Consider the following 26870-nt stretch of genomic DNA (forward strand, 5'->3'; position numbering starts at 1 on the left):
TTCAGCAAATTACTTTCCCTTTCTGAACCTCAGTTTCCTCATAGGTAGAAAAAGAATAATAAAACTTACCTTGCAAGTAGATTGGATTTAGTACAAAAAATGTACATAAAGTATTTACAACAGTTCCTGTCACAAGAGGGAAAACTAATACATAATAAAGATTATTGTTGTTGAGAATAAAAATACAGTAACTCATCTAGTAGTTGTTTTCTTATGCTTATGGTCAGATACCTTGCTAATGATAAGAATACAGTTATAAAGAATATTAGCATACAGTTATAAAAAGTTACTCAAAATTTTTTTTTTTTTTTTTTTTTTTTTTCTGCTCTGTCACCCAGGCTGGGGTGCAGTGGCACGATCACAACTCACTGCAAGCTCCACCTCCCAGGTTCAAGCAATTCTCCTGCCTCAGCCTCTCAAGTAGCTGGGACTACAGGCATATGCCACCATGCCTGACTGATTTTTGTATTTTTAGTAGAGATAGGGTTTCACCATGTTGGCCAGGCTGGTCTTGAACTACTGGCCTCAAGTGGTCCACCCTCCTTGGCCTCCCAAAGTGCTGGGATTACAGGAATGAGCCACCACACCCAGCCTTGGTTATTAAAAGTTACTATGTGCTGTTTAGTATTTTGTATTTCCTATGCTAATTTGAATTCATAGTGGGATGAAAAATGAAGTCTAGTGTCAGTGAAAATGGCTTTGGGTTGTTCTCACTTTTGATTATAGGACAAAACAAATTGTTGTTTCTTTCCTTCAGGTTTATAATTGGAGATTTGTTGGATTCAGACAATGATATCTTTGAGCAATCCAAAGAATATGACTCTCATGGTTCAGAGGACTCACAGCAGGCCTTCGACCATGGAACGGAGCTCATCCCATGGTATGTGCTGTCCATCCAAGCCGATGTGCACCAGTTCCTGCTGCAGGGTGCCACGGTCATCCACTACGACCAGGACACACACCTCTCTGCCCGCTGCTTCCTCCAGCTTCAACCTGACAATAGCACCTTGACCTGGGTAAAGCCCACAACTGCCTCCCCAGCCAACACTAAAGCAAAACTTGGTGTACTTAATAACACAGCTGAGCCTGGAAAATTCCCACTACTGGGCAATGCTGGATTAAGTGGCCTGACGGAAGGGGTCTTGGATCTTTTTGCAGTGAAGGCGGTATACATGGGCCACCCTGGCATTGATATACACACTGTGTGTGTTCAGAACAAATTGGGTAGCATGTTCCTGTCAGAGACTGGTGTGACACTGCTCTATGGGCTTCAGACCACGGACAATAGATTATTGCACTTCGTGGCACCAAAGCACACAGCTAAAATGCTCTTCAGCGGATTGTTGGAACTCACTAGAGCTGTGAGAAAGATGAGGAAATTCCCTGACCAAAGACAGCAGTGGCTGCGGAAACAGTACGTCAGCCTCTATCAGGTAAGGGGCGCAGCCATCCCTCTTTCCTCACTAGCGTAATACTCAAGAGCACACACTTGGTGACCAGACCACCAAGTTCATGCTCCCAGCTCTGACGGTTACTACCTGTGGTGACCTTGGGCAGTTTTTACTTAACCTCTTGGTACCCCAATCCCCTTTTCTATAAAATGAAAATAATAACACCTGCTCACAGGGTGGGTGTGAGAATTAATTGAGGCGGTGACTCACGCCTGTAATCCCAGCACTTTGGGAGGCCGAGATGGGCAGATCACCCAAAGTCAGGAGTTCGAGACCGGCCTGCCCAACGTGGTGAAACCCCGTCTCTACTAAAAATAGAAAAATTTGCAGGGCATGGTGGCACATGCCTGTAATCCCAGCTACTCAGTAGGCTGAGGCAGGAGAATCGCTGGAACCCAGGAGGCAGAGGTTGCGGTGAACCGAGATCGTACCACTGCACTCTAGCCTGGGTAACAGAGCGAGACTCTCTCAGAGAAAAAAAAAAAAAGTTAATATGTGTAAAGTCACAGTATAATTCATATGTATGAAGAATAGTGTCTGCACTCATAGGTGGTCCTATTTGTATTTTGTATGAAATACATTTTACTTAGATTTTATAGTAAGTGAAATGCTTATGTTAGCTGGTTTCTTTGCAGATGGGAGAACTACAATGACCCCGGCCACTGTTTTTATTTTATATTATATTTGTATATATTGTATTATATTACATAAAAATAGTCCCAGGGTCATTGTAGTTCTCCCATCTGCAAAGAAACCAGTTAATATAAGCATTTTCACTTACTCAAGTTTCAATGGAAAGCATTGTTATCTGAATACTTTTATTATTAGTTAGTGACTAGCTGGTACATTGAAAACTGTCCCTATCAAAATTAAAATCCTGGTTCATTTCCTAACATGCTATGTGACTTTTGGAGAGTTCTTTAACTTACTGCATACTGCTGCCTAAGAGGTGAGGGGTTAATTTCTTTAAGGTTGAAAGAAATTTTCCCAAATGTGGGATAATTCTTATGTGGAGTTCTTCTTTACTAGGTTTGTAGTGGCAGCAGCCCTTACCGGGCAGTTTGTCACAGTCAGCTGCTTACATTGAGTGAGTTAGTCTTTCATTAACCCTACGTTATCAGGTACTCTAGCACTATAGTTTAGGGTGGCAACAGGGCTGGGCTGAATGAGATAGAAGAGACACAGGCATAACCAGAGTAGCATCCTTTGGGGAAAAGAGGGTACAGATTGTTTGGAAATTGAGTCTTAAACTCCACAAGCAGGTGACACTTGAAGTGTCATTCTCAAATGAGTTGTATCAAAGTATTCAATTTTTCTTTGCTATGCTTTTCTATCTTCATGGCAAAAAGAAATATATTTTATATTGTCACAGAACAAATAGAACTACCACTTGAACTACTCAAATGGCTGATTTCATGTACTTGTCACAGTTCGAATACATTTCTGACAATTAAAAACATTTGTTGCCCCAGGAAATTAGACAAGGCACATGTAATGCCCCTTCTTTCTTCTTTCCCTACACCCATGCCGTGATTATGAGTAGAGACCATATCCTGAGTGACTAACTTGATTAATTAAAGCAGATAGGCCTATGTACACAATTATCCTAATGTACACAGCACAAAGCCAGTTTTAGTTAACTCATCTAAAATGGAAACCAAAATACCTGACCGTGTGTAGTGGCTCATGCCTGTAATCACGGCACTTTGGGAGGCTGAGGAGGTAGATCATCTGAGGTCAGGAGTTCGAGACCAGCCTGGCCAACATGGCAAAATCCCACCTCTACTAAAAATATAAAAAATTAGTCTTGCACCTGTAATCCCAGCTACTAATGAGGCTGAGGCAGGAGAATCACTTGAGCCCGGGAGGTGGAGGTTGCAGTGAGCCAAGATAATGCCACTGCACTCCAGCCTGGGTGACAGAGCAAGACTCTGTCTCAAAAAGAAAAAAAGAAAGAAAGAAAACAAAATACCTGCTTCCTGTGTACTCCACAGGGAGCTTTCAGTGCACTCAGCTGGGGAAGAAAAAACAAAGTCTTCAGGAGCTACCGTGAATATCAATTTTTAATTACAATTATTCCTTGGCCTTCTAGAATCAGGAAAATTCATCAAACATGGACATAGACCAGTGTGTAAGCTTAATTACAATTCCTGTCACAGTCTGTGTAGTTTAGTTGTTCCATTTCTCTCCTTCTCAAGCTTGTAGCATAGGTCACTGAATTAATACAGAAGAGGTACTTGGTTTCTCATTTACCCTAGCACTCTTCAGCTTTTACTGAAGGAGGCACCAGCTGAGACCACGAACAGTAGATTAAGAGGTAAGAGCTGCTACTGGAACAGAGACAGAAGTGACCTAGAGAAGACTCAGTCCTACCCAGCTGCAAACACAGCTCCACCCTCCCCTACCACCCCTGCACAGAAGCAAGGTGTTGCAGTGTAGAGGCAAAGCAGCTCATACTCCTCAACCACTTCTGAAATATAGGTGATGTTATTCCTTGACACTGCTCTCTCTACTTGAGCCATTTATGAAGTTGGGCAACATGCCTTAGAAACAGATACTCAAGATTTCTTTCAAAAGAAAAAAGTGGGAAAGACCAATGGACTGATCATTTTCTCATCATATAAACCAGTTCCCAAATTGACTCAGGGATCACCAAGAAGATGCTAACTTAGTACTTAGAGAACAAAAGATCAAATCTTTTGTTAATGTTTAATAACTGTATTGGTGATTTATAATACCTCTTAGAAAATTAAATTCTCTCAGATGCCCTAAAGTTAAAAAAAAAAAAACTATTTAAATTTATCTATAAGCTAAAGAAATTTGTGAAACACTGTTTGGGTTTTTCCAAACTTCTGTTAACAGCTCTATAAGGGGATTTTTTAATCCCTAGCTTGGGAAGTGCTTATATAGAAAATAATCTTTCTGACATTAGAATTTCCTTATGTGGTAAATGTAAGTGGAGTTACTTTCAAATACTACAAGTATTTGAGTACTACTGATGGAAGTAGTAACAAGAGATAACACAAAAGACAAGAAGAAGTAATAACATTTGTAGAGAAGCCTAGGAAAAATACAGGAAAATCCAAGAAAGTAAACTGTGCAGAGACGTTGATGTGATGTGGGGTGTAGAGGAAAGACCAATATCTTGAGTTTTGGCCCGAGGTTGTCATGGACAGAACTGATGGCCCATAATCCTGGGTATTTGGAAGGAGCTCTGGGAGACTAAGAAAGTTAAATATGGGATTACCAGGTAAATACCTTTGGTTATAAGCAAAAAACAGATTCTGGCTATCTTTATGGGAGGAAAAAAAAGATTTATTTAAAGGATACAGGTTAGTTTAATGGTCTTCAAAATGTCACACACAAAGATATGCCAAGAGGTAACAGTGCATGGATATATTTTAAAGAATCTATTTTCCAAGTCTTTGCTATTGTGAATAGTGCTGCAATAAACATACGTGTGCATGTGTCTTTATAGCAGCATAATTTATAATCCTTTGGGTATATACCCAGTAATGGGATGGCTGGGTCATATGGTACATCTAGTTCTAGATCCTTGAGGAATCGCCATACTGTTTTCCATAATGGTTGAACTAGTTTACAATCCCACCAACAGTGTAAAAGTGTTCCTATTTCTCCACATCCTCTCCAGCACCTGTTGTTTCCTGACTTTTTAATGATCGCCATTCTAACTGGTGTGAGATGGTATCTCATTGTGGTTTTGATTTGCATTTCTCTGATGGCCAGTGATGATGAGCATTTTTTCATGTGTCTGTTGGCTGTATGAATGTCTTCTTTTGAGAAATGTCTGTTCATATCCTTTGCCCACTTTTTGATGGGGTTGTTTGTTTTTTTCTTGGAAATTTGTTTGAGTTCTTTGTAGGTTCTAGATATTAGCCCTTTGTCAGATGAGTAGATTGCAAAAATTTTCTCCCATTCTGTAGGTTGCCTGTTCACTCTGATGGTAGTTTCTTTTGCTGTGCAGAAGCTCTTTAGTTTAATGAGATCCCATTTGTCAATTTTTGCTTTTGCTGCTGTTGCTTTTGGTGTTTTAGACATGAAGTCTTTGCCCATGCCTATGTCCTGAATGGTACTACCTAGGTTTTCCTCTAGGATTTTTATGGTATTAGGTCTAACATTTAAGTCTCTAATCCATCTTGAATTAATTTTCGTATAAGGAGTAAGGAAAGGATCCAGTTTCAGCTTTCTACTTATGGCTAGCCAATTTTCCCAGCACCATTTATTAAATAGGGAATCCTTTCCCCATTTCTTGTTTCTCTCAGGTTTGTCAAAGATCAGATGGCTGTAGATGTGTGGTATTATTTCTGAGGACTCTGTTCTGTTCCATTGGTCTATATCTCTGTTTTGGTACCAGTACCATGCTGTTTTGGTTACTGTAGCCTTGTAGTATAGTTTGAAGTCAGGTAGCGTGATGCCTCCAGCTTTGTTGCCATCAGTGACAGATTGGATTAAGAAAATGTGGCACATATACACCATGGAATACTATGCAGCCATAAAAAAGGATGAGTTTGTGTCCTTTGTAGGGACATGGATGCAGCTGGAAACCATCATTCTTAGCAAACTATCACAAGAACAGAAAACCAAGCACCGCATGTTCTCACTCATAGGTGGGAACTGAACAATGAGATCACTTGGACTCGGGAAGGGGAACATCACACACCGGGGCCTATCATGGGGAGGGGGGAGGGGGGAGGGATTGCACTGGGAGTTATACCTGATGTAAATGACGAGTTGATGGGTGCAGCACACCAACATGGCACAAGTATACATATGTAACAAACCTGCACGTTATGCACATGTACCCTACAACTTAAAGTATAATAATAATAAATAAATTTTAAAAAATAAATAAATAAATAAAAATAAAGAGAAAAGGTCAGCCTAAAAAAAAAAAAAAAAACCAAAAAAAAGAATCTATTTTCTAATCTTCAACTTTCACATAAACTGTTTTCTCCACTGCACTCCAGCCTGGGCAAGAGTGCGAGATTCCGTCTCAAAAAAAGAAAAAACAAAAAGAAAAAAGAAACAAACAAAAACAAAAAAACTGTTTTCTAAAATTGAATATGTGCATTCACTTATGGTAGTCCATCTCCCACATTAAAAAAAGAAGGTAGGCCGGGTGCAGTGGCTCAGAGCTGTAATCCCAGAACTTTGGGAGGCTGAAGCGGGTGGATCACTTGAGGCCAGGGGTTCGAGACCAGCCTGACCAACATGGTGAAACCCCATCTCTACTAATGCAAAAATTAGCTGGGTGTGGTGGTACGTACCTGTAATCCCAGATACTTGGGAGCTAAGGCAGGAGAGGCCAGGAGGCAGAGGTTGCAGTGAGCCAAGATCACGCCACTGTACTCCAGCCTGGGCAACAGAGGGAGACTCCACCTCCAAGAAAAAAAAAGAAGAAAGTATATCCTTCATCTATCCCAAACAAGTTTATTATTTTGTGTAAAACAAAAGAAAGATTAAAACTACATTTTACTTCTCAGAAAGCTTCCTTTAAAAACTATACAAAGGCATCCTTCCTTTTCCTGACCTAAACATATTTCTGTTAGTGGTAAAGTTTGACCCATATTGGGATGTTCTGAAATGAGAAAAATCAAAGCAGTAGAGGTTAATGGTGCCAATTATTTTACATGTAAACTATAATGGGCCTATTAAGCTTTTAAAGATGTGTTGGTTAAAATCCATAAATAAAAGTGTTACTCTTCTTTCAGATTCAGAGTATGTTATTCAAAATGGTAGTTAAAACCTATCCATTAGGTTTCATTCATGAAATGTTTATTCCAACTTGGAGTCACTCCCAGTGACTTGTTAGCAGGGACTGTCTTCAGCAGGCCTCCAGCAGGTGGACTGATCTCCAACCATTTTCATTCTCTCCATCACTGCATTCAAGAACCCTGCTCCAGGAAGGGGATTCTGATTGGCTTATTGGGATGATGTGCCAATCATTGGTCAAAGGAGGATATTTCAGCTTGATTGGCACACCTATCGAGACTATATCCAGTGGAGAAGAGACAGTTAAAGTAAAATTGGGGTATGGTTAGAGAAGGGAGAAACAGATCATGGACAGGCATAAGTCACAATGTTCCTCTATAAGAGGTAACCAAAAGGTTTCTTTGTCAGGTACCCAAGTTATTCAGCATCCTGGGATCCATAATAGGATGCAGGAAGTGGGAATGCACAAGTCACAAAATCAGTTATTAAACATTAGGCTGAAGGAGCAAGCGCGCACACACACACACACACACACACACACACACACACACAAAGCTTCTTTGTTCTTTGCATATGTTCTGCAACAAAGCAAAATCTATCTATAAGCACTTCTTTGGAACTGCAAAGGAGAGCCAGCCTTAAATGTTTTTGAAGAGTAAAGACAGTACATTGAAATTAATTTTTAAAGAGCCCTCTTATACAATGCATGAAATATCAATATCATCTTTAGCTCATAGGCAACTTTTTGTGGTTTTATTAACTGACTTATGGGGAGAATCATTGACAATTGTTTAATTAATAGATCCCTGCTGTTACTTACAGGATGTTACACAGAGTTGCCTTAGTAGCTACTGTGAACCATTGCCTGCCCCTTGAGTGTGTTGCTGCTGCTCACAGCATCCTAATATGTATGGTGTTCTGAGTCCCATGGGCTCCCTATCTTTGGATTTCAGCCACTCAAAGGGATGGCAGCCCAGCTATTTTAGGAGCTCCCTGGGGCCCTTCAAAGGGAATTTCATGCATGTCACACACCCTGTATTTCAAGTCAGACAGTCCCAAGCATCAAACTAGGTGAAAACCTACCTGGCAATAATGGACAAATACAACTTGATTTTACTTCGATTGATACCCTGCCCCCCTCCCTTCCAAGATCTCCAAGGACCTAATTTGCAAAGTAAGTCTAAATGAATTTTCCTACAATGGTAGTTCTGCAATTTAACCTCTATAAATGGGATGGGAAGTTTTTGTTCCCCAGTTGATGTATTAAAGCATATCACTGGAACTCAGCAGGGATGTGACCAAGACAACAGGGGACATGATGAAATTCCTGACAGAGAATCTTGTGAGTTAGAAAACAGGGCCACTTGGGTGGCCAGATCATTATTCTTCTGTGGCCATCTGTGTTCTTCCACCTCTTAGAATTTTCTGGGAGACATTAATATATTTACTTCCCCATTGCTTGGTGCTTCCTATTGTATTCACCATGTGGTTCTTTCACAGGAGGATGGACGGTATGAAGGCCCAACTTTGGCTCATGCTGTGGAGTTGTTTGGTGGCAGACGATGGAGTGCTCGAAACCCCAGCCCCGGCACATCTGCAAAGAATGCTGAGAAGCCCAGTATGCAGAGAAACAACACCCTGGGCATAAGCACTACCAAGAAAAAGAAGAAAATCCTCATGAGGGTAGAGTGTTGTTCGTTTATTAAGCATCAAACCCATCTTCCAGGACCATTGTATGGTGAACATCACCATAAACCACTTTAGGTTGTTTGGGTTGAGGACAAAGTCGGGTATAAAACAAAAGATACCGGGGATTAACACACACGTCCTTGGTGCCATGCTAGTGCCAGGAACAGCAGGGAAAAGACAAGGTCCACAAAAGAACATAGACATGTAAACAAATACAGTGCAAGCTAAAAAGAGACATTGTCAAGTCATCCAGAGTGCTGTGGGGACAGAGAGAAGGAAAATAGAGAGCTGAGGGGCAGGCACGGAGGGCTCCACAGAGCAACTGACACGCAGGTCTTGAAGAACGTGTAGGATTTTACCAAGCAAACAACATAGGAGAAAGTATCCCCAGCAGAGGAGACAGCATGGAGGCATAAAAGACAGCTTGTTCAAGGAAGCACATGCTGTTCTGGATGGCCAGAGCATGAGCACTCTGCGTGCAAGGAAGGGCTAGAAGAGAACAGAGATCACAGAGGCCCCAAATACTGTGTGTAGAACACAATGTAAAGTATATTAGCACTATATATTATGAACTATATAATATGAAATATCACTATGAAGTGATAATATAGTTGCTTCATGGCTATTTGTTAGTCTGTGTTGCTATAAAGAAATACCTGAGGCTGGGTAATTTATAAAGGAAAGAAGTTTAATTGACTCACAGTTCTGCAGGTGTACAGGAGGCATGGTGCCAGCATCTGCTTCCTGTGAGAGCCTCAGGAAGCTTACAGTCATGGCAGAAGGTGAAGCGGGAGCCAGCGCATGACATGGCAAGAGCGGGAGCAAGAGAGAAGGGGAGAGGTGCCACACACTTTTTTTTTTCTCTTAGAAGCAGGGTCTTGCTCTGTCACCCAGGCTGGAGTGCAGTGGTGTGATCATGGCTCACTGCAGCTTCGAACTCCTGGGCTCATGCTGTTCTCCTGCCTCAGCCTCCTAAGTATCTGGGACCACAGGTGTGCACCACCATGCCTGGCTAATTTTTTTATTTTTTATAGAGACGAGGTCTCACTATGTTGCCCAGGTTGGTCTCGAACTCCAGGCCTTAAGTAATCCTACTGTCTCAGCCTCCCAAAGTGTTGGTATTACAGGCATGAGCCACCAAACCCAGCCTACACACTTTTAAATAACTAGACCTTGTGCGAAGTCAAAACTAGAACTCACTCATCACCAAGGGAATGGTCTTCAGCCATTTATGAGGGATCCACCCCTATGATCCAAACACTTCCATTAGGCCCCACTTCTAACATTGGGAATACATTTCAACATGAAATTTGAAGGGGACAAACATCCAAACCATATCATCTATCTAGAAAAAGTGCCACTCTCTGCTTATGGGAGGCTTTGATGTTCATGTCAAACTTTATCTGCTTCACAGTTTTTTCTGTACACAGAGGTTCCAGAGGTTGTGTGCCACCTCTTGTCTGCCTCCCTCCCCTGAGGAGTACTGCTGTGTAGTAAAGAACAAATGAAATAATATGACATGAGAATACTCGGTCAGCCTTAACATAGGTCTTTACCGGTTTTACCAGGGGGAGGCAGTATTGAAGGTGGGTAGGTCAGAAAATAGAGACCTACGTGAACTAAAGCAGTGATGGGAGAGAAATACAGGCGTGGAACCATTGTGAACTTTGTGTTCCCAGGGTGAGAGTGGAGAGGCAACTGACGATGAGATGGCAACCCGAAAGGCCAAGATGCACAAAGAGTGTCGAAGCCGGAGTGGTTCTGATCCTCAAGACATTAATGAACAAGAAGAATCAGGTAAAGCGGCATGATTACATCTGAGATTTTTGTTTTTTAATTTTTATGGGAAAGAAAGTATACATTTGGTTTTAAATTGTGATTTAAGCATTGCAAGCATTTCTAACAAAACTCTTTGTCCTAACCAGACAATGAAACCTAAGAGGTGCTTCTGCAAGCGTAGTATACTTGGAATAAAATCCCCAATAATTAACTTGCCATTACTGACAGGGAATATTAGATATACATGGTATAATTTGATGGATTAGACCAGTGATTCTCAACCTTGCCTGCGTATTAGAGCTTTTAAGAAAATCTGGGGCCGGGTGCGGTGGCTCACGCCTGTAATCCCAGCACTTTGGGAGGCCGAAGCTGGTGGATCACCTGAGGTCAGGAGTTCGAGACCAGCCTGGCCAACATAGTGAAACCCCGTCTCTACTAAAAATACACAAAATTAGCTGGGCGTGGTGGTGGGCGCCTGTAATCCCAGCTACTTGGGAGGCTGAGGCAAGAGAATTGCTTGGACCTGGGAGGTAGAGGTTGCAGTGAGCCGAGATCATGCCACTGCACTCCAGTCTGGGTGGCAGAGCGAGACTCCATCTAAAAAAAAAAAAGAAAAAGAAAAAGAAAATCTGGTTCCTCTGTCCACATCCAAGAATAACTGATTCAGATATTCTCTGGCTGGAAGCTGGACATCTATTTATTTTTGAAGCTTCCCAGATGGTTCTAACATGTAACCCGTTAAGACCCCACCAGATTAGCCCATTCATAAAAATATTTTGGTGCTGTATAGAAACCAGCTGCATAGGTTGATTTGCTCAGATATCCAGAAACCTCTCTGGTTTGCATTTGGTTCTGAGGGAAAGTATAATCTAACTCATTGTCTCTTTTCTGTCTTTCATCCTTACAGAGGCGAATACCATCGCTAGCCCGCCAAACCCCCTCCCTTCCAGAAGAGCCCACTCTTTGACCACAGCTGGGTCCCCCAACTTGGCTGCTGGGACGTCATCTCCCATCAGGCCAGTGTCCTCCCCTGTGCTGCCTTCTTCAAACAAGAGCCCGTCCAGGTGGGGCCTTAACATGATAAAACAGAAGGACCCTTCACATTATCCCAGTGGTGTGGAAGGGCATATCTTTACAGTTGTCTATGGAAAGACTGTTTCACATTTTGACATATAGTTGAACTGAAAACTGAAAAATCCCAAAATGTTAAATGATCCTAGTTTTCCCAGTTTTGTACTCCTATCTTCTCATATTACTTCAAAGGTCAGTAGCAGTAACAAAACCCAAGCCATGATTCTCCAAATCTGTACTATTCAGTACACTAGCCACTAACTAGATGTGGGTATTTAAATTCAAATGTAAATTAATTAAAATTAAAGAAAATTTAAAATTCACTTCCTCAGTCACAGTAGTGATATTTCAAGTGCTCCATGGCCACAAGTAGCTGATGGTTACTATCCCAAAGAGTGTAGATCGAGAACATTTCTTTTTATCCTTGCAGAAAGTTCTGTTGGATAGCACCGCTCTAAATGAAGAAGAGAGAATAGATTGTTTTAATGTAAGCTATTCGGCCCCTTTGCTAATCGATGAAATATATTTAATACTTTTCTCATATGTAAATTACACATGTCTAGAGGAATGAATTCAAGTATCACAGCCAGTTGGATATGTTTAAGTATAATTCTAAAGCTGTTATAATCAATTATAAGTTCCATGCAAATTACCTATTTGAAACAACATCTACCCTCTCAGAAGAAGAAATGATATTAAAATGGCAGACTTCCAAAGGGAACCAGAATGCTGCTCCATCTCCCTGTATCCCACATTAAAGTTTAAGAAATGTGGAGGTTCCAGACAGAACCAAGCTAAAACAGGAACTCTTCACTTTATTACACACATACACACACTCTCTCTCCCTCTCTCCCTCTCTCCCTCTCTCCCTCTCTCCCTCTCCCTCTCTCTCTCTCTCTCTCTCCCCCTCTCCCTCTCTCCACCCCCCCGCTCTTTCTCCTTTTCTCTCTCTTTCTCTTGGAAGCTTGTTATTGATAAGAATCCTGGCTGGGCACGGTGGCTCTCACGTGTAATCCTAGCACTTTGGGAGGTCAGGGGAGGAGGATCACTTGAGCCCCCCAGGAATTTGAGACCAGCCTGAGCAACAGAGACCCCATTTCTACAAAAAATAAAACAATTAGCAGGGTGTGGTGGTTCTCATCTGTGGTCCCAGCTACTCAGGAGGCTGAGGTGGTAGTTTCACTTGAGCCTGGGAAGTTCTGGCTGCACTGAGCCGTGATCATGCCATTGCACTCTAGCCTAGACAACAGAGTGAGAGCTTGTCTCAAAAAAAAAAAAAAAAAAAAAAAAAAGGAGAAGAAAAAGAAAGAAAGGAAAAAGAAAAAAGAATCCTACAGTAAATTATCTTTTAAATAAAAATTCTTTCACAATGTGAGCTATGAACTTACAATTTATGCTTTACACATTCACATTCTACAATGGGTGAGCGTGTGTCAAGATTCTATGGGAATTTTTTGTGCCACTCTTGCAACTTTTATGTAAATTTAGATTCATAGCAAAACTAAAAGTTACAAAAATCAGAATCCTGTTTATTATACTTTCAGCCTGTGTAGTATCCTGGGTAAATATCTAGGAACCTGGATTAAATGGCATTTCCCGTTTATTTCAGTCATTCATGAGCAGGAAAAGAAAGGACAGAGTAAGGGAGGAAAATCTTTTAAAAAGAGAAATTGACATGCCAGATGCAAGATCAGAAGGCCAACCCCAGGAGGACAGGGATCAGCACTCACTCAAGTGTTTTAAAACAGAAAGAAAACACAAGGCAGGAGAGGAAAAATCAGCTGAATGCTGTTAAGGGGGAAAGCTAGACTGAATCCTAAGTCTGGTAGTGGAAAGAGTGGACAAACAGTTTCCTAGAATCAAAGGGAGATGGGTTCCTACAGACACTAGCTGGACCTGCAACCAGAAAGAAGCAAGACAGGACATTTACTTCTTTAGCTACAAATAATGAAGTCACCATTTTCCTCTTCCTGCACCTCTACCCTATGTTTCCTGCACTACACTGGGGATCAACAACCTACAACCTATGCCTACAAAATGCTATAAAGTTATCAATTTGTAGTGCTCTTTCGTTACTGAAGGTGACCTTCAGATGTCAGCACAAATTAATTTTCCATGAGTGAACATTGTTAGCAGGGTTGAGAGTCACTTCAACAGACTATATATTTTATGTTTATATTCTTAAATATATAGTTTTTAGATTATATATTTAATATACCTAAAATAGACTTTATGATATTCTCTATACTTTCTTATATATTTGAAATATTTCAAAAAAACTTTTAAAATCCAAGACAAAAAAAATAGATCCTATTCATTAATTTGACTACAAACCATAATCAAAACATCTCTCATAAAAAATGTTGTGAAACAGTAAGACTGTTCTGACTGAGTTGACTGATATTTCGACATTGAATAGATGCAGCCTTGGAAGGTGCAAATATAATCCTAGGCAGAGCTGGGTTTTTTCCATTCTTTTTAAAATTTTTTAAAATTAGAGACAGTGCCTCACTATGTTGGCTAGGCTGGTCTCGAACTCCTGGGGTCCAGCAATCTTCCCACCTCAGCATCCCAAAGTGCTGAGATTGTAAGCATGAGCCACCGCACCCAGCCCTTTCCATTCTTAACATTTTTCTGACTCACATTTTCTATTCATATTTAAGAGCTCTTCTCTGTTTTCATCTAAGGACTGGTTAAGAAAGGAATCAGACAATACACTCAAAAGTTTCTTCTTAAATGTGACTCTATAACTTAGAATATAGAAAAGAATGTGCATTATTTCCCATAGATTAAGAGTGAGTAATTTGGGGCTCTTTTTTAAGAAGACATCTTCAAAAACATTTATTTTGCCCATTGATCTGCAATTTCAAAGAACTGTTTTGATTAATAGAGGAATATTAACCTCAGCCCTGGGCCCTTATTAAATAGACTAGAAACATGTTTTCTTTTTCATATACAACATGTTTTATTTCCTCTGATACAATATAGATTAAGAGAAATGAAAAGAGTATCAGAAAATAGCTTCAATCTTAAATAACTTGCACTCATTGTTTTGCTCATATTGCGAATTGGAGCAACTCTGGTGGGACAAAATCACAACAGTGGCCTGCCCTTGTGCCCATTAAGGCCTTATCTTTGTTGCAGTGCTTGGAGCAGTAGTAGCTGGCACGGGCGGATCAAAGGTGGCATGAAGGGATTTCAGAGCTTCATGGTTTCAGACAGCAACATGAGTTTTGTTGAATTTGTTGAGCTGTTCAAATCATTCAGGTACAGTGTATGTTTCCTACTTATTCTTTCTCAGGCCCCCCACTTCTATAAAGATACTCAATGAGAGGTGTTTTCCATTCCCCATTCAGTGTCAGGAGCCGCAAGGACCTGAAGGATCTGTTTGATGTCTATGCAGTGCCCTGCAGCCGATCTGGATCCGAGTCAGCCCCGCTCTACACCAACTTGATGATTGATGAAAACACCAGCGATCTTCAGCCTGACCTAGGTTTGTTGAACATTTTAGGATTTCCCTTTGGGACCAATCTGTCTAAAACTTAAGGTCAGAGGTCCAATCACACAAACTCTGAGCCTGTCCCACATAGTGTGCTATTACTGCTGTGTAGGAAACACTTAAGAGAATTTTTTTTTTTTTTTTTTTGAGACAGAGTCTCGCTCCATTGCCCAGGCTGGAGTGCAGTGGTGCAATCTCGGCTCACTGCTACCTCTGCCTCCTGAGTTCAATCTATTCTCCTGCCTCAGCCTCCGAGTAGCTGGGACTACAGGCATGGGCCACCACGCCTGGCTAATTTTTTGTATTTTTAATAGAGATGGAGTTTCACCGTGTTAGCCAGAATGGTCTCGATCTCCTGACCTCGTGATCTGTCACCTCATCCTCCCAAAGTGCTGGGATTACAGGTGTGAGCCACCATGCCCAGCCAACACTTAGAGAATTATTTTAAGGTGTCATCTGGTGTCATGGGAGCAGGTGCTACTGGCATTTTGAGCAAAGAAATTCATCATTGTGTGGTTCTGCCCATGTATTTCAGGATATTTAACCAATAAAGCCCTCCAGTCATTCTGACAACCAAAAACCCTTTCCCGACTACATTAGTCCATTTTCACGCTGCTGATAAAGACATACCCGAGACTGGGTAATTTATAAGGGAAAAGAGGTTTAATGGGCTCACAGTTCCACGTGGCTGGGGAGGCCTCACAATCATGGAAGAAGGTGAAAGGCATGTCTCACATGGCAGCAAACAAGATAACTTGTGCAGGAAAAACTCCCCTTTATAAAACCATCATATCTCATGAGACTTATTTGCTATCACGAGAACATTTTCGCATGGGAAAGACCTGCCCCCATGATTCAGCTGCCTCCCACCAGGTCCCTTCCACAACACGGAATTGTGGGAGCTACAATTCAAAATGAGATTTGGATGGGTACACAGCCAAACCATATCACTGACCATTTCCAAATGTCTGCTAAGTATGTGGTGTGTGTCACAGTGGAGAACCCCCAGTCTCTTTCCTACCTACAGACAGATGTATATTCAGTCTCAGGGCAGTAGTCTCCTGCCCTTTGACAAGGAGAGTCTTTAGTGCCTTCCACAGGGTACTTCTGTCTGAATGATTGTCCAGGATATATTTCCTACTGTGTAAACCAGAATATCTCATTCTTCTATCCCACTCACCACCACCACCATTACTATCACCACCCATGCATTTTTCTAACCACCCATGCATTTTCAGCCTATCATTTTCCTCCTCTGTTCTTCCTGGAAACCATAAACACAAATAGAAAAAACAAAAACCTTTCCTCTTTTATGCAGTTGCTTCATAATTATTTGTAAGTTTATGTTGTCCTTGAGCTGAGACTATTAACTATTGTTCAACTTTAGTCATAAAATCTCCATAACCATGGATTAGTCAAGTAGTTACATTTTTCAAAAATTATTAGACTTTATTTTTTGTTTTATTATCTTTGTTTTCATTTTATTTATCATTTTCATGTATTTTTTATTATTTAAAAATGTTATTTTAAAATGTTATTTTAAAATAATGTAATTTTTTGTAGAGACAGGGTCTTGCTCTGTTGACCAGGCTGCTCTCAAACTCCTAGCCTAAAGCAATCCTCCTGCCTCAGTTTCCCAAAGTGCAGGGATCTTAGGCATGAGCCTCCATGCCCAGTCTAGACTTTATTTTTAGAGCAATTTTAGGTTTATGGGAAAATGAGTGGAAAGTACAGAGTTTCAATATGCTCTCTTCTGCTTTCCCACACAGACTTTCTTCTGTTAGTAATATCTGGCATTAGTGTGGTATATTTGTTACAATGAGTTAATATTGATACATTATGATGAACTGAAGTCCATAGTTAACATTAGGATTCACTCTTTGTGTTGTGCATTCTATGGGTTTTGACAAATGTGTAATGACATGTATCCACCATTACAGTATCATACAGGATAGTTTCACTGCCCTGAAAGTTCTTTGTGCTCCACTTTTCCATCCCCCCACATCCTCCCTCCAAGTCCCTGGCAACCACTGCTCTTTTTATTATCTCCATAGTTTTGCCTTTTCCAGAATATCATATGGTTGGAATCACACAGTACATAGTGTTTTCAGGCTGGCATCTTTCACTTAGCAATATGCATTTAAGTTTCCTTCCTCCATGGCTTTTTGTAGCTTGGTAGCCCATTTCTTTTTACCCTGGATAATATTCCATTTTGTGGAGGTACTACAGTTTGTTTGTCCATTCACCTACTGAGGTATACCTTGGTTTCTTCCAAGTTTTAGCAATTATGAATAAAGCTGCTATAAACATTTGTATTCAGGTTTTTGTGTGGGCTTAAGTTTTTCCACCATTTGGGTAAATACCTAAGAGTGCAATTGCTGGATCATATGGTAAGCCTATGTTTAGCTCCATAAGAAACTGCCAGACTGTCTTCCAAAGTGGCTAAAATTAAAATGGCCATACCAAAGTTGGTGTGAATGTGAAGCAATTGGAACATTGCAGGTGGGAATGTAAAATGGTACAACCATTTTGGAAGATAGTGTGGCAGTTTCTTACTAAGCTAAACATAGTCTTTCCATGTGACCAGCGATTACACTACTTGGTATTTACCCAAACAAGTTGAAAATTTATATTCACACAAAAATCTGCACACAAATGCTTATAGTTACACTTCTAAATTACAGTAAAACTGTAATTTTAAGGGTATGTCTTCAATCTTTACGAACATAAAAATGTGCAAGTAGTTACTCCCTAAAACCAAAGCCTGAATTTGGCCTGAAGTCCCCAACTGAACCTTCTTCTTTTCCTTTTTTTTTGAGACAGACTTTTACCCTGTTGCCCAGGCTAGAGTGCAGTGGTGTAATCTCGGCTCACTGCAACCGCCGCCTCCCGGGTTCAAGCAATTCTCGTGCCTCAGCCTCCCGAGTGGCTGGGACTGCAGGTGCACACCACCATGCCTGGCTAATTTTTGTATTTCTAGTAGAGACGAGGATTCACCATGTTGGCCAGGCTGGTCTCAAGCTCCAGACCTCAGGTGATCCACCTGCCTCAGCCTCCCAAAGTGCTGGGATTACGGTCATGAACCACCGTGCCCAGCCCTTAGTTACCTTTATTTATTCATTGATTTGTTTTTTATTCCTATCACTATGTGAATCCAGGAATAAACACTTCTTTGATGGCTTTTTTAGGTACATTAGTAAAGAGCTTCTCCATTTTAATAACTCCACACCATTCTCTCCAAAATAAACTTTGCAAAAGATGCTGGCTATCTTGTCGGTGTACTCTGGTGATTCTGTTTCAGATCTGTTGACCAGAAATGTCTCAGATTTGGGGTTGTTCATCAAGAGTAAACAGCAGCTATCGGACAACCAGAGGCAGATATCTGATGCCATTGCTGCTGCAAGCATCGTGACAAATGGCACTGGGATTGAGAGCACATCTCTGGGCATTTTCGGGGTGGGCATACTTCAGCTCAACGATTTCCTCGTGAATTGCCAAGGAGAACACTGCACTTATGATGAAATCCTCAGCATCATCCAGGTTCGTGCCTGTTTTGTGTGTGCATGTGTGTGTGATGCCTCTGGCCATTCTAATAATTCACTGCTAAATGTTTACTCTTTCGATACTTCTTTCCAAAGCCTTTAAATCTGGGACAGAAATAGAGTTTTGTTTTTTCTGTTTTTTTTGAGATGGAGTCTCGCTCCGTTGCCTGGCTGAAGTGCAGTGGTGCGATCTTGGCTCACTACAACCTCCACCTCCCAGGTTCAAGCAATTATCCTGCCTCAGCCTCCTGAGTAGCTGGGACTACAGGTGCATGCCACCATGATCATCTAATTTTTGTATTTTTAGTAGAGATGGAGTTTCACCATGTTGGCCAGGATGGTCTCAATCTCTTAACCTTGTGATCTGCCCACCTTGGCCTCCCAAAGTGCTGGGACTACAGGTGTGAGCCACTGCGCCCGACCTTTTCTGTTTTGTTTTTTTAACAAAATACCAAGTATGGGCTGGGTTTCATGGCTCACGCTTGTAATCCCAGCACTGTGGGAGGCTGAGGCCAGTGGATCACTTGAGGCCAGGAGTTCAAGACCAGCCTGGCCAACATGATGAAACTCCATCTCTACTAAACATACAAAAATCAGCCAGGGCCGTGCATGGTGGCTCACACCTTTAATACTAGCACTTTGGGAGGCTGAGGCAGGTGGCTCACCTGAGATCAGGAGTTCAAGACCAGTCTGGCCAACATGGTGAAACCACATCTCTACTAAAAATACAAAAATTAGCCAGGTGTGGTGGTGCATGCCTGTAATCCCAGCTACCCGGGAGAGTGGAGCAGGAGAATCACTGGAACACGAGGCAGAGATTGCGGTGAGCTGAGATCACACCACTGCACTTCAGCCTCGGCAACAGAGCGAGACCCCATCTAAAAAAAAAAAAAAAATCAGCCAGGCATGGTGGTCCATGCCTATCATCCCAGCTACTTGGGAGGCTGAGACATGAGAATCACTTGAGCCCCGGAGGCAGAGGTTGCAGTGAGCTGAGATGGCACCACCGCACACCAGTCTGGGTAACAGAGCAAAACCCTGTCTCAAAAAACAAACAAAACACAAACAAGTATGCAAGTGTTCTTTAACATATAATTAGCATAGGTCCCAGGCTTTCTCTAACTCAGTAACTATTATAAGGAGTCGGTACATAATTTTTTCTTGTTATTCCAGAACATGCAACAGATTTAGTCTGAGTTTTCAACCTCATTAGTCATTAAATGAATATGTACTAGTTCCTACTATGCTGGCTCAGTTTTAGGATGTGGGAATATAGCAGACAATAAGGTAATAGTTCTGGCCCTCAATGCAGCTTACATTCTAGCGGGTGAGGCAGACAACAAAGATATGATGTAATTTCAGGTAATAATGGGGTAGGGGAAAAACTGAGTCATGTGAGGGAATAGAATGATACAGGAGGAGAGCCGAGGAGAGTAAGCAAAGGCCACTTAGAAGAGGTAGCATTTGAACTGAGCCCTAAGTCAATAACCGGTTTGAAGGTCTCAGGAAAGAGCATTCCCCACAGGGAGCCACAAGGTCAAAGACCAAGACAGCAGCAAGCTGGGGGTTTATGAGGAACCACAAAAAGCTGGTGTACTGTGAGCTGCGCAAGCCAGGCAGAGAATGGCAGGCATGGTGTCAGACAGATGTGCAAGGGCCCAGTCATCCAGGCCTTTTAGAGCATGATAAGGAGGTTGGCTTTAGTCCATGTGAAATGGGATACCACTGAAATTTTTGAGCAGGGGAGTAACATGATTTGATTTTTTTTTTTTTTTTTTTTTTTTTTTTGAGACAGTCTCGCTCTGTCACCCAAGCTGGAGGGCAGTGGCACGATCTTGGCTCACTGCAACCTCTGCCTCCCAGGTTCAAGCAATTCTCCTACCTCAGCCTCCCAAGTAGTTGGGATTACAGGCACGCACCACCATGCCCAGCTAATTTTTGCATTTTTACTAGAGATGGGATTTCACCATGTTGGCCAGGCTGATCTCGAACTCCTGACTTCATGATCTGCCCACCTCAGCCTCCCAAAGTGCTGGGATTATAGGCGCGAGCTAGCACGCCTGGCTGATTTACTTTTTTTGAGGTTACTCTGAGCCAGGCATGGTGGCACAAACCTGTAGTCCCAGCTACTCAGGAAGCTGAGGCAGAAGGATTGCCTGAGCCCAGAAGTTTGAGGCCATGCTGGGCAATATAGCAAGACCCTGTCTCTAAAAAAAAATTTTAAGTGGTTACTCTGGCCTCATTGTAAACTGTGCTGGTGAAGGAACAGACGCAGAGAGGCTGCTTAGGAAGCTATCATAGTAACCAGCAATAGCTGGTGAAGGTTTACACTACAGGGTGTCAGCAGAGAGGAGTGGTGTGGCTCCATGCAACAAATGAGTCTAGGTTTCAGCCTCCCTTATCACCTGACTGGGTATCAGTGTATTAGTTGTTCAGCAGTTGGATTTGATCACTGAAAATGCTAAAATTGTGAGATTACTATCACACTGTTGAGTGCTCATTATAATATTACTAAATGCAGTCATGGCACTAAGTGCTCTATGTGAATCATCTCAGTTCGCCTCTCACTAACTTTATGGTAACTGCTATTATTATCCCCATTTTCACCTGGATAAACTGATACACTTTGTTTTCATAGAAATCAGCCTTGTTCTTTTCTCATTCTCTCCTTTTTTCTATTAAATAAATATGCTTAGTATAATAAATGTTTTCTTTTGGACTAAAAACCACTTCTTACCACTACATTACTAAATTAGTTCAAATATTTGGTTTAGATGTTTCCTGATGAAAACAGAACAGCTTTAAAAAATGATGTGGTGGTTTCTTTCCCCCTCTTAGTTTCCTTAACCTAAATAACACTTTTTTTTAATCCCTTGCAGAAGTTTGAGCCTAACATCAGTATGTGTCATCAGGGACTAATGTCATTTGAAGGGTTTGCAAGGTAACTTTTAAAATATCTTTTGCCCATCTTTTAAGAGTAGTATGCATTTTTCCCATGCAGTCTTAAGAAAATTTGTTTCACCTAGGTTTCTGATGGATAAAGAAAATTTTGCCTCAAAAAACGATGAGTCACAGGAGAACATTAAAGAACTGCAGCTACCCCTCTCATACTATTACATCGAATCTTCGCACAATACCTACCTCACGGGCCATCAGCTCAAAGGAGAATCCTCGGTAGAACTCTACAGCCAGGTACAGGGAATGCCACTTGGAATGTGGTTTTTATTAAGCCTAATTATTTACTTAACCCCCAAAGTCACAAAACCCTGGCCCCAGGCTCCTTTGAAGAGCTTATAGAGTAAGCTGTTCCCTGTCAAATGTGAGGAACCACGATGTGTGGGAAACTGGCTGTACTACAGCAGTCATCTTCTTTACTTCTTTTGTTTTGTTTTCCCCCGTCTATACTTAACCTTTATTCTAGGCCAAAATGAAAGTGTTTGTTTGAGACTCATAGCTTTTAGATCCTAGTTAGTCTGACCTACTCCCACTAAAATTAGATTTTCCCATGGGAAAATTATCTAATCGGTTCTCTAACTGCTAAATAATATATTGTAGTGGGAAAGCATAGTAGAAAATGCAACTTTCTATGTACTTATTCCCAAAATATTGTTTGTTTTGCTTTTCAGTTTGTTAAATAATCAATCTAGCCCTATGGTAACCAAAAAAAAAAAATTTTTCAGAAAAAAATCTGCACAGACTGTAGGCACTGTCCCTACACATTAAATTCATGAGAATGTTCTTTGAAACTCAGTAGGCTCTCTAGACTAGAAAAAGTCCATCCTTTTTACCTAAACATCCAACTTGCAACGATCTGCGTGTCCATTGCCTCTCTGCTGTACCGTCTGTAGCTTCCTCATCTATTCTGCCTTTTTTCTTAACTCTTTCAAGAAGGGTCAATTCGGTTGGAGCTAGGCAGGGAATATGTGTGTCGTTGCGTGCGCACGTGGGTCCAGGTTTGAAAATCACAGGTGTATTGTTTACATAACCCCAGCAACAATGAGGTTTCTTTGTTCTCCAGATTCGTGCAGATATTCCTCATAGCATGGGGCAATTTTTTTTATCCCAAAGCTTGTGTAGCGGGAATATGTATTTTAAACTCTATTTTCTAAGGAACCTTTATTTTTTTTTTTGAGACGGTGTCTCGCTCTGTCGCCCAGGCTGGAGTGCAGTGGCCGGATCTCAGCTCACTGCAAGCTCCGCCTCCCGGGTTTACGGCATTCTCCTGCCTCGGCCTCCCGAGTAGCTGGGACTACAGGCACCCGCCACCTCGCCCGGCTAGTTTTTTTGTGTGTTTTGGTAGAGACGGGGTTTCACCTGGTTAGTCAGGATGGTCTCGATCTCCTGACCTCGTGATCCGCCTGTCTCGGCCTCCCAAAGTGCTGGGATTACAGGCTTGAGCCACCGCACCTGGCCGTGATTTTCAAAATAGGAGTTCTGTCATGGGGCCTCAGTCCCCGACACTGAGATGAGGAAGCCAGAGAGTAGGAGGGGTACCATCTGCCCCACTTCAGGTAATGTACTACTCTTCTACACACTTTACATATTGGCCCTCCATTTGCACACAGAAATGCCAAAGTTAAAAGAAGTTTGAAATCCATTATTCTATAGGAATGAAATTAAATATACATATAAATACAGCTACTTATATATATTTCATATACACACATACATAGGTATATACATACATATACATGTGTGTACATATATGTGTAAGTGCATGTATGCATATCTATGTATATCTATGTACTTACATGTATGCACATTTATCCCAGGAAAATAAACAAGGACCAGTGTCCTGGCTTTAATCCCTACTTCATTCCTGTTTGACTTCAAACAGATTTTAAACCTCTTAACATCACACCCCAAGGAGAGACTATCACAGCTTTTGAGTAAGGCACAAGAACCCCTCAAATATACTCATAGATGGGATGAAACCTAGTATGCAGGTAGATCCCTCTTACTTCGTTTCTAACCCCTCTCCACTCTTCCTTGGCCCTTCCTAATTACCTTTTAACATTACTCCATGGGGCAGATGGGAAGTGAGAATAAGCCCTGTTCTTCTCATGTAGAATTTCCAGCCCAGGTTTTCCTCTTTTAGCCATATGTGGAGATCTAAGGTCACACAGACTTTGGTGAAGACCTTTAGTCCATCCATGCTGAGAAGCCACCTCATCTGTTGCCAGTTGCTGAACATTACTCCCGGTCTGGCAGGGGCGCCACAGAGATAAGCAGCTTGGTGTTCCAGCCACCATTTTACATAGCAATTTCCAGCCCAAGACACTGCCCCTCTAGATACTCTAGCTGCTGAAAGAAGCAGATAGCCTTGAGATTCTAGGCCACCCACTATGCTGTAAGATAGGAAGAATATAGCACATATCTCATACAAAACTGTGAAAATGAGAATCATTCCACTACCTGAGCTTAGTTGCAGAAACTCTAGTGGCCACTAAGCCCCAGTAATGGATTGCTGTCACATAGACATAATTATGTGCGTTCTAAAATCAGTGGGTTTACAGATCTATCAATGTATTGGCTTGGGTCACTATTCCAGTATGTAATAATTTTTTAAGATGATGTACAGATAGATCTATGGAGGAAGAAGGTGCTTCAAGCAAACTTTACAGAGTTGCAACCCAAGCATATGTATTGAGCTCTGCTTCCCACTTCAGATCCAGGATAACAAATAGGTATCACCTCATCTGATTCTTTGGTAGTGTTTTCTGGAGCACTTTAATAAAGAGGTTGTGAGCTAACATATTAAAGCTTAAAGGACTAGTGTGCCTAGCTTGATTACTGATGTCTGCTGTGGGTATGGGAGGAAGGAACCATTTATGGATAATTTGCCATCTCTGCTCTAGTTGCTATTCTGGAATTAGATAGCCAGGCAAATCCTTGATAACTCTTTGCTTCTACTCATCTTACATGTTATGCATTCACAGCAAAGTTGTTTAATTGTGGTTTAATTTGGGTCTTAATGGAAGTGATTTTATCCTGATTGGCTTGCTGTAAATGTTTAGCCGGTTCATTAAGGACTCAGTGGCCTTATTTTCTCTGGGCTGTGGCATTAGCATTTTCACCTCCATTGATGTCTACCCAGATAGAGCACTTGCCTGGCTCTAATTTGAAGATTTCAAGAGGCCAGAGTTGCTAGGAAAATGGCCATATGGTTTTGCTATCAAATTTTACTTTCCTTTAATATTCAGCTCTGGTAAACACTCTTTCTACCTTAATCTGTTCCCTTCCTTTCCCACTCCAGATTAACTGTGGCCTTTGGTGAAAATGCCGTGTTTGTTTTAGACCATGTGCCTTTCTGCTTTAGTCCTGAGTGTGAACACTGCCTGATATGTAGAACTACATGCTAGGTTTAGTTTGAGGCTTTATCTCTAGGTGCTCACCTGGGGTGGATTCACTCATTGATCACACAGGTCCTCTTGCAAGGCTGTCGAAGTGTAGAATTGGACTGCTGGGACGGAGACGATGGGATGCCCATCATTTATCATGGACATACACTGACAACCAAGATCCCCTTCAAGGTAATCCTTCATAACTTTCTTTAAATCAAATCACAAAGAGACATTATCTTCATTTGTCTCTTTTTTTTTTTTTTTTTGTCTTTTTTTTTTTTTTTTTTTTTGAGACAGGGTCTTGATCTGTTATCCAGGCTGGAGTGCAGTGGTACCATCTTGGCTCACTGTAACCTTCAACTCCCAGGTTCAAGAGATTCTCCTGCCTCAGCCTCCCAAGTAGCTGGGATTACGAGTGCATACCATCAAGCCCAGCCAATTTTTGTATTTCTAGTAGAGACGGGGTTTCAACATGTTGGCCAGGCGGTCTCAAACTCCTGACCTCAAGTGATCCGCCTGCCTCACCCTCCCAAAGTGCTGGGATTACAGGTGTGAGCCACTGCGCCTGGCCTTCATTCTTCATTTAAATCAGTGACTTAACCAAATTACACCTTAGGTCAAGGGTCTTTATGCTGGGTCTAAATGAAGACTTCCCAAAAGTGTTTGCTGTATCATGTGGAATGTGCACATGTTCATTTTTCTGGAGTTAATCTAGAACTCTCATTAGATTCCCCATTCAACCAAAGTTAGTAACCATTACCTTATACTAGTTAGCATGTAATAATATTGTTGCAATTTATATATATATATTGCGTATATATATACTCTCTATATATACTGTATATATAATATATACACAATATATTGTATATATACTGTATATGTATTATATATACACAATATATTGTTTATATACTGTATATATACTCTACATAGAGTATATATATATATACAGAGAGTATATGTATATAGATAGATTTGTTAAATTCAATATAATGATAGTTGTTCCTTATAGTATATGAACAATACTCACTATAAACAGTTTAATGTCTTTCTACAAAATAGCCTTATCCTCATCCTTCATTTGAAAATACAAAAACCACCTTTGGTCAGAGTCTGCTGCATGTAACAATTGAGATGCTTTCCGTGGCTATGAATACCCTGCCTTCTGACCACTTTGACAGATATCTGGACTCTAATGAGCTGTTTTGGCTCTCATAGGAAGTGGTTGAAGCCATTAATCGCAGTGCCTTCATCAACTCTGACCTGCCAATCATCATATCGATTGAGAACCACTGTTCATTGCCTCAGCAACGAAAAATGGCAGAAATTTTCAAGGTGAGCTCTCAATGAAAAGACAGGACGGTATGTTGGCCCTTGTCTTGCAATTGTCATTGGTTTTTTTTGTTTTGTTTTGTTTTGTTTTGAGACAGTCTCGCTCTCTCACCCAGCCTGGAGTGCAGTGGTGCAGTCTCGGCTCGCTGCAACCTCTGCCTCTGAGGTTCAAGCAATTCTCCTGCCTCAGCCTCCCAAGTAGCTGGGATTACTGGTGTGCACCCCCATGCCTGGCTAATTTTTGTATTTTTAGTAGAGATGAGGTTTTGCCATGCTGGCCAGGCTGCTGTGGAACTCCTGGCTTCAAGTGATCCACCCACCCTGGCCTCCCAAAGTGCTGGGACTATAGGCATGAGGCACTGCACCCAGCCATCATTAGGTTTTACATGAGGGCTTTGTGGACCATGCCGCAATTAGACCTTGGCCG

General features: G+C 41.5%; 1 protein-coding gene across 2 annotated transcripts in view; it reads left to right on the forward strand.

Annotated features, from left to right (window-relative positions):
- Positions 1-26870, forward strand: part of PLCE1 (phospholipase C epsilon 1) — a 346476-nt gene that overhangs the window by 263279 nt on the left and 56327 nt on the right. For both annotated transcript variants that reach the window (XM_007963605.3, XM_007963609.3), the window contains 11 exons: positions 758-1433; positions 8685-8867; positions 10553-10670; positions 11560-11716; positions 14868-14990; positions 15080-15216; positions 18524-18762; positions 21644-21705; positions 21791-21956; positions 25190-25297; positions 26330-26446. In XM_007963605.3, the coding sequence (XP_007961796.3) occupies positions 758-1433; positions 8685-8867; positions 10553-10670; positions 11560-11716; positions 14868-14990; positions 15080-15216; positions 18524-18762; positions 21644-21705; positions 21791-21956; positions 25190-25297; positions 26330-26446 (2086 nt within the window). The remainder of the gene's footprint in view (positions 1-757; positions 1434-8684; positions 8868-10552; positions 10671-11559; positions 11717-14867; positions 14991-15079; positions 15217-18523; positions 18763-21643; positions 21706-21790; positions 21957-25189; positions 25298-26329; positions 26447-26870) is intronic.

The sequence above is a fragment of the Chlorocebus sabaeus genome, chromosome 9 (genome assembly GCF_047675955.1).
Source record: "Chlorocebus sabaeus isolate Y175 chromosome 9, mChlSab1.0.hap1, whole genome shotgun sequence".
Lineage (NCBI taxonomy): Eukaryota > Metazoa > Chordata > Mammalia > Primates > Cercopithecidae > Chlorocebus > Chlorocebus sabaeus.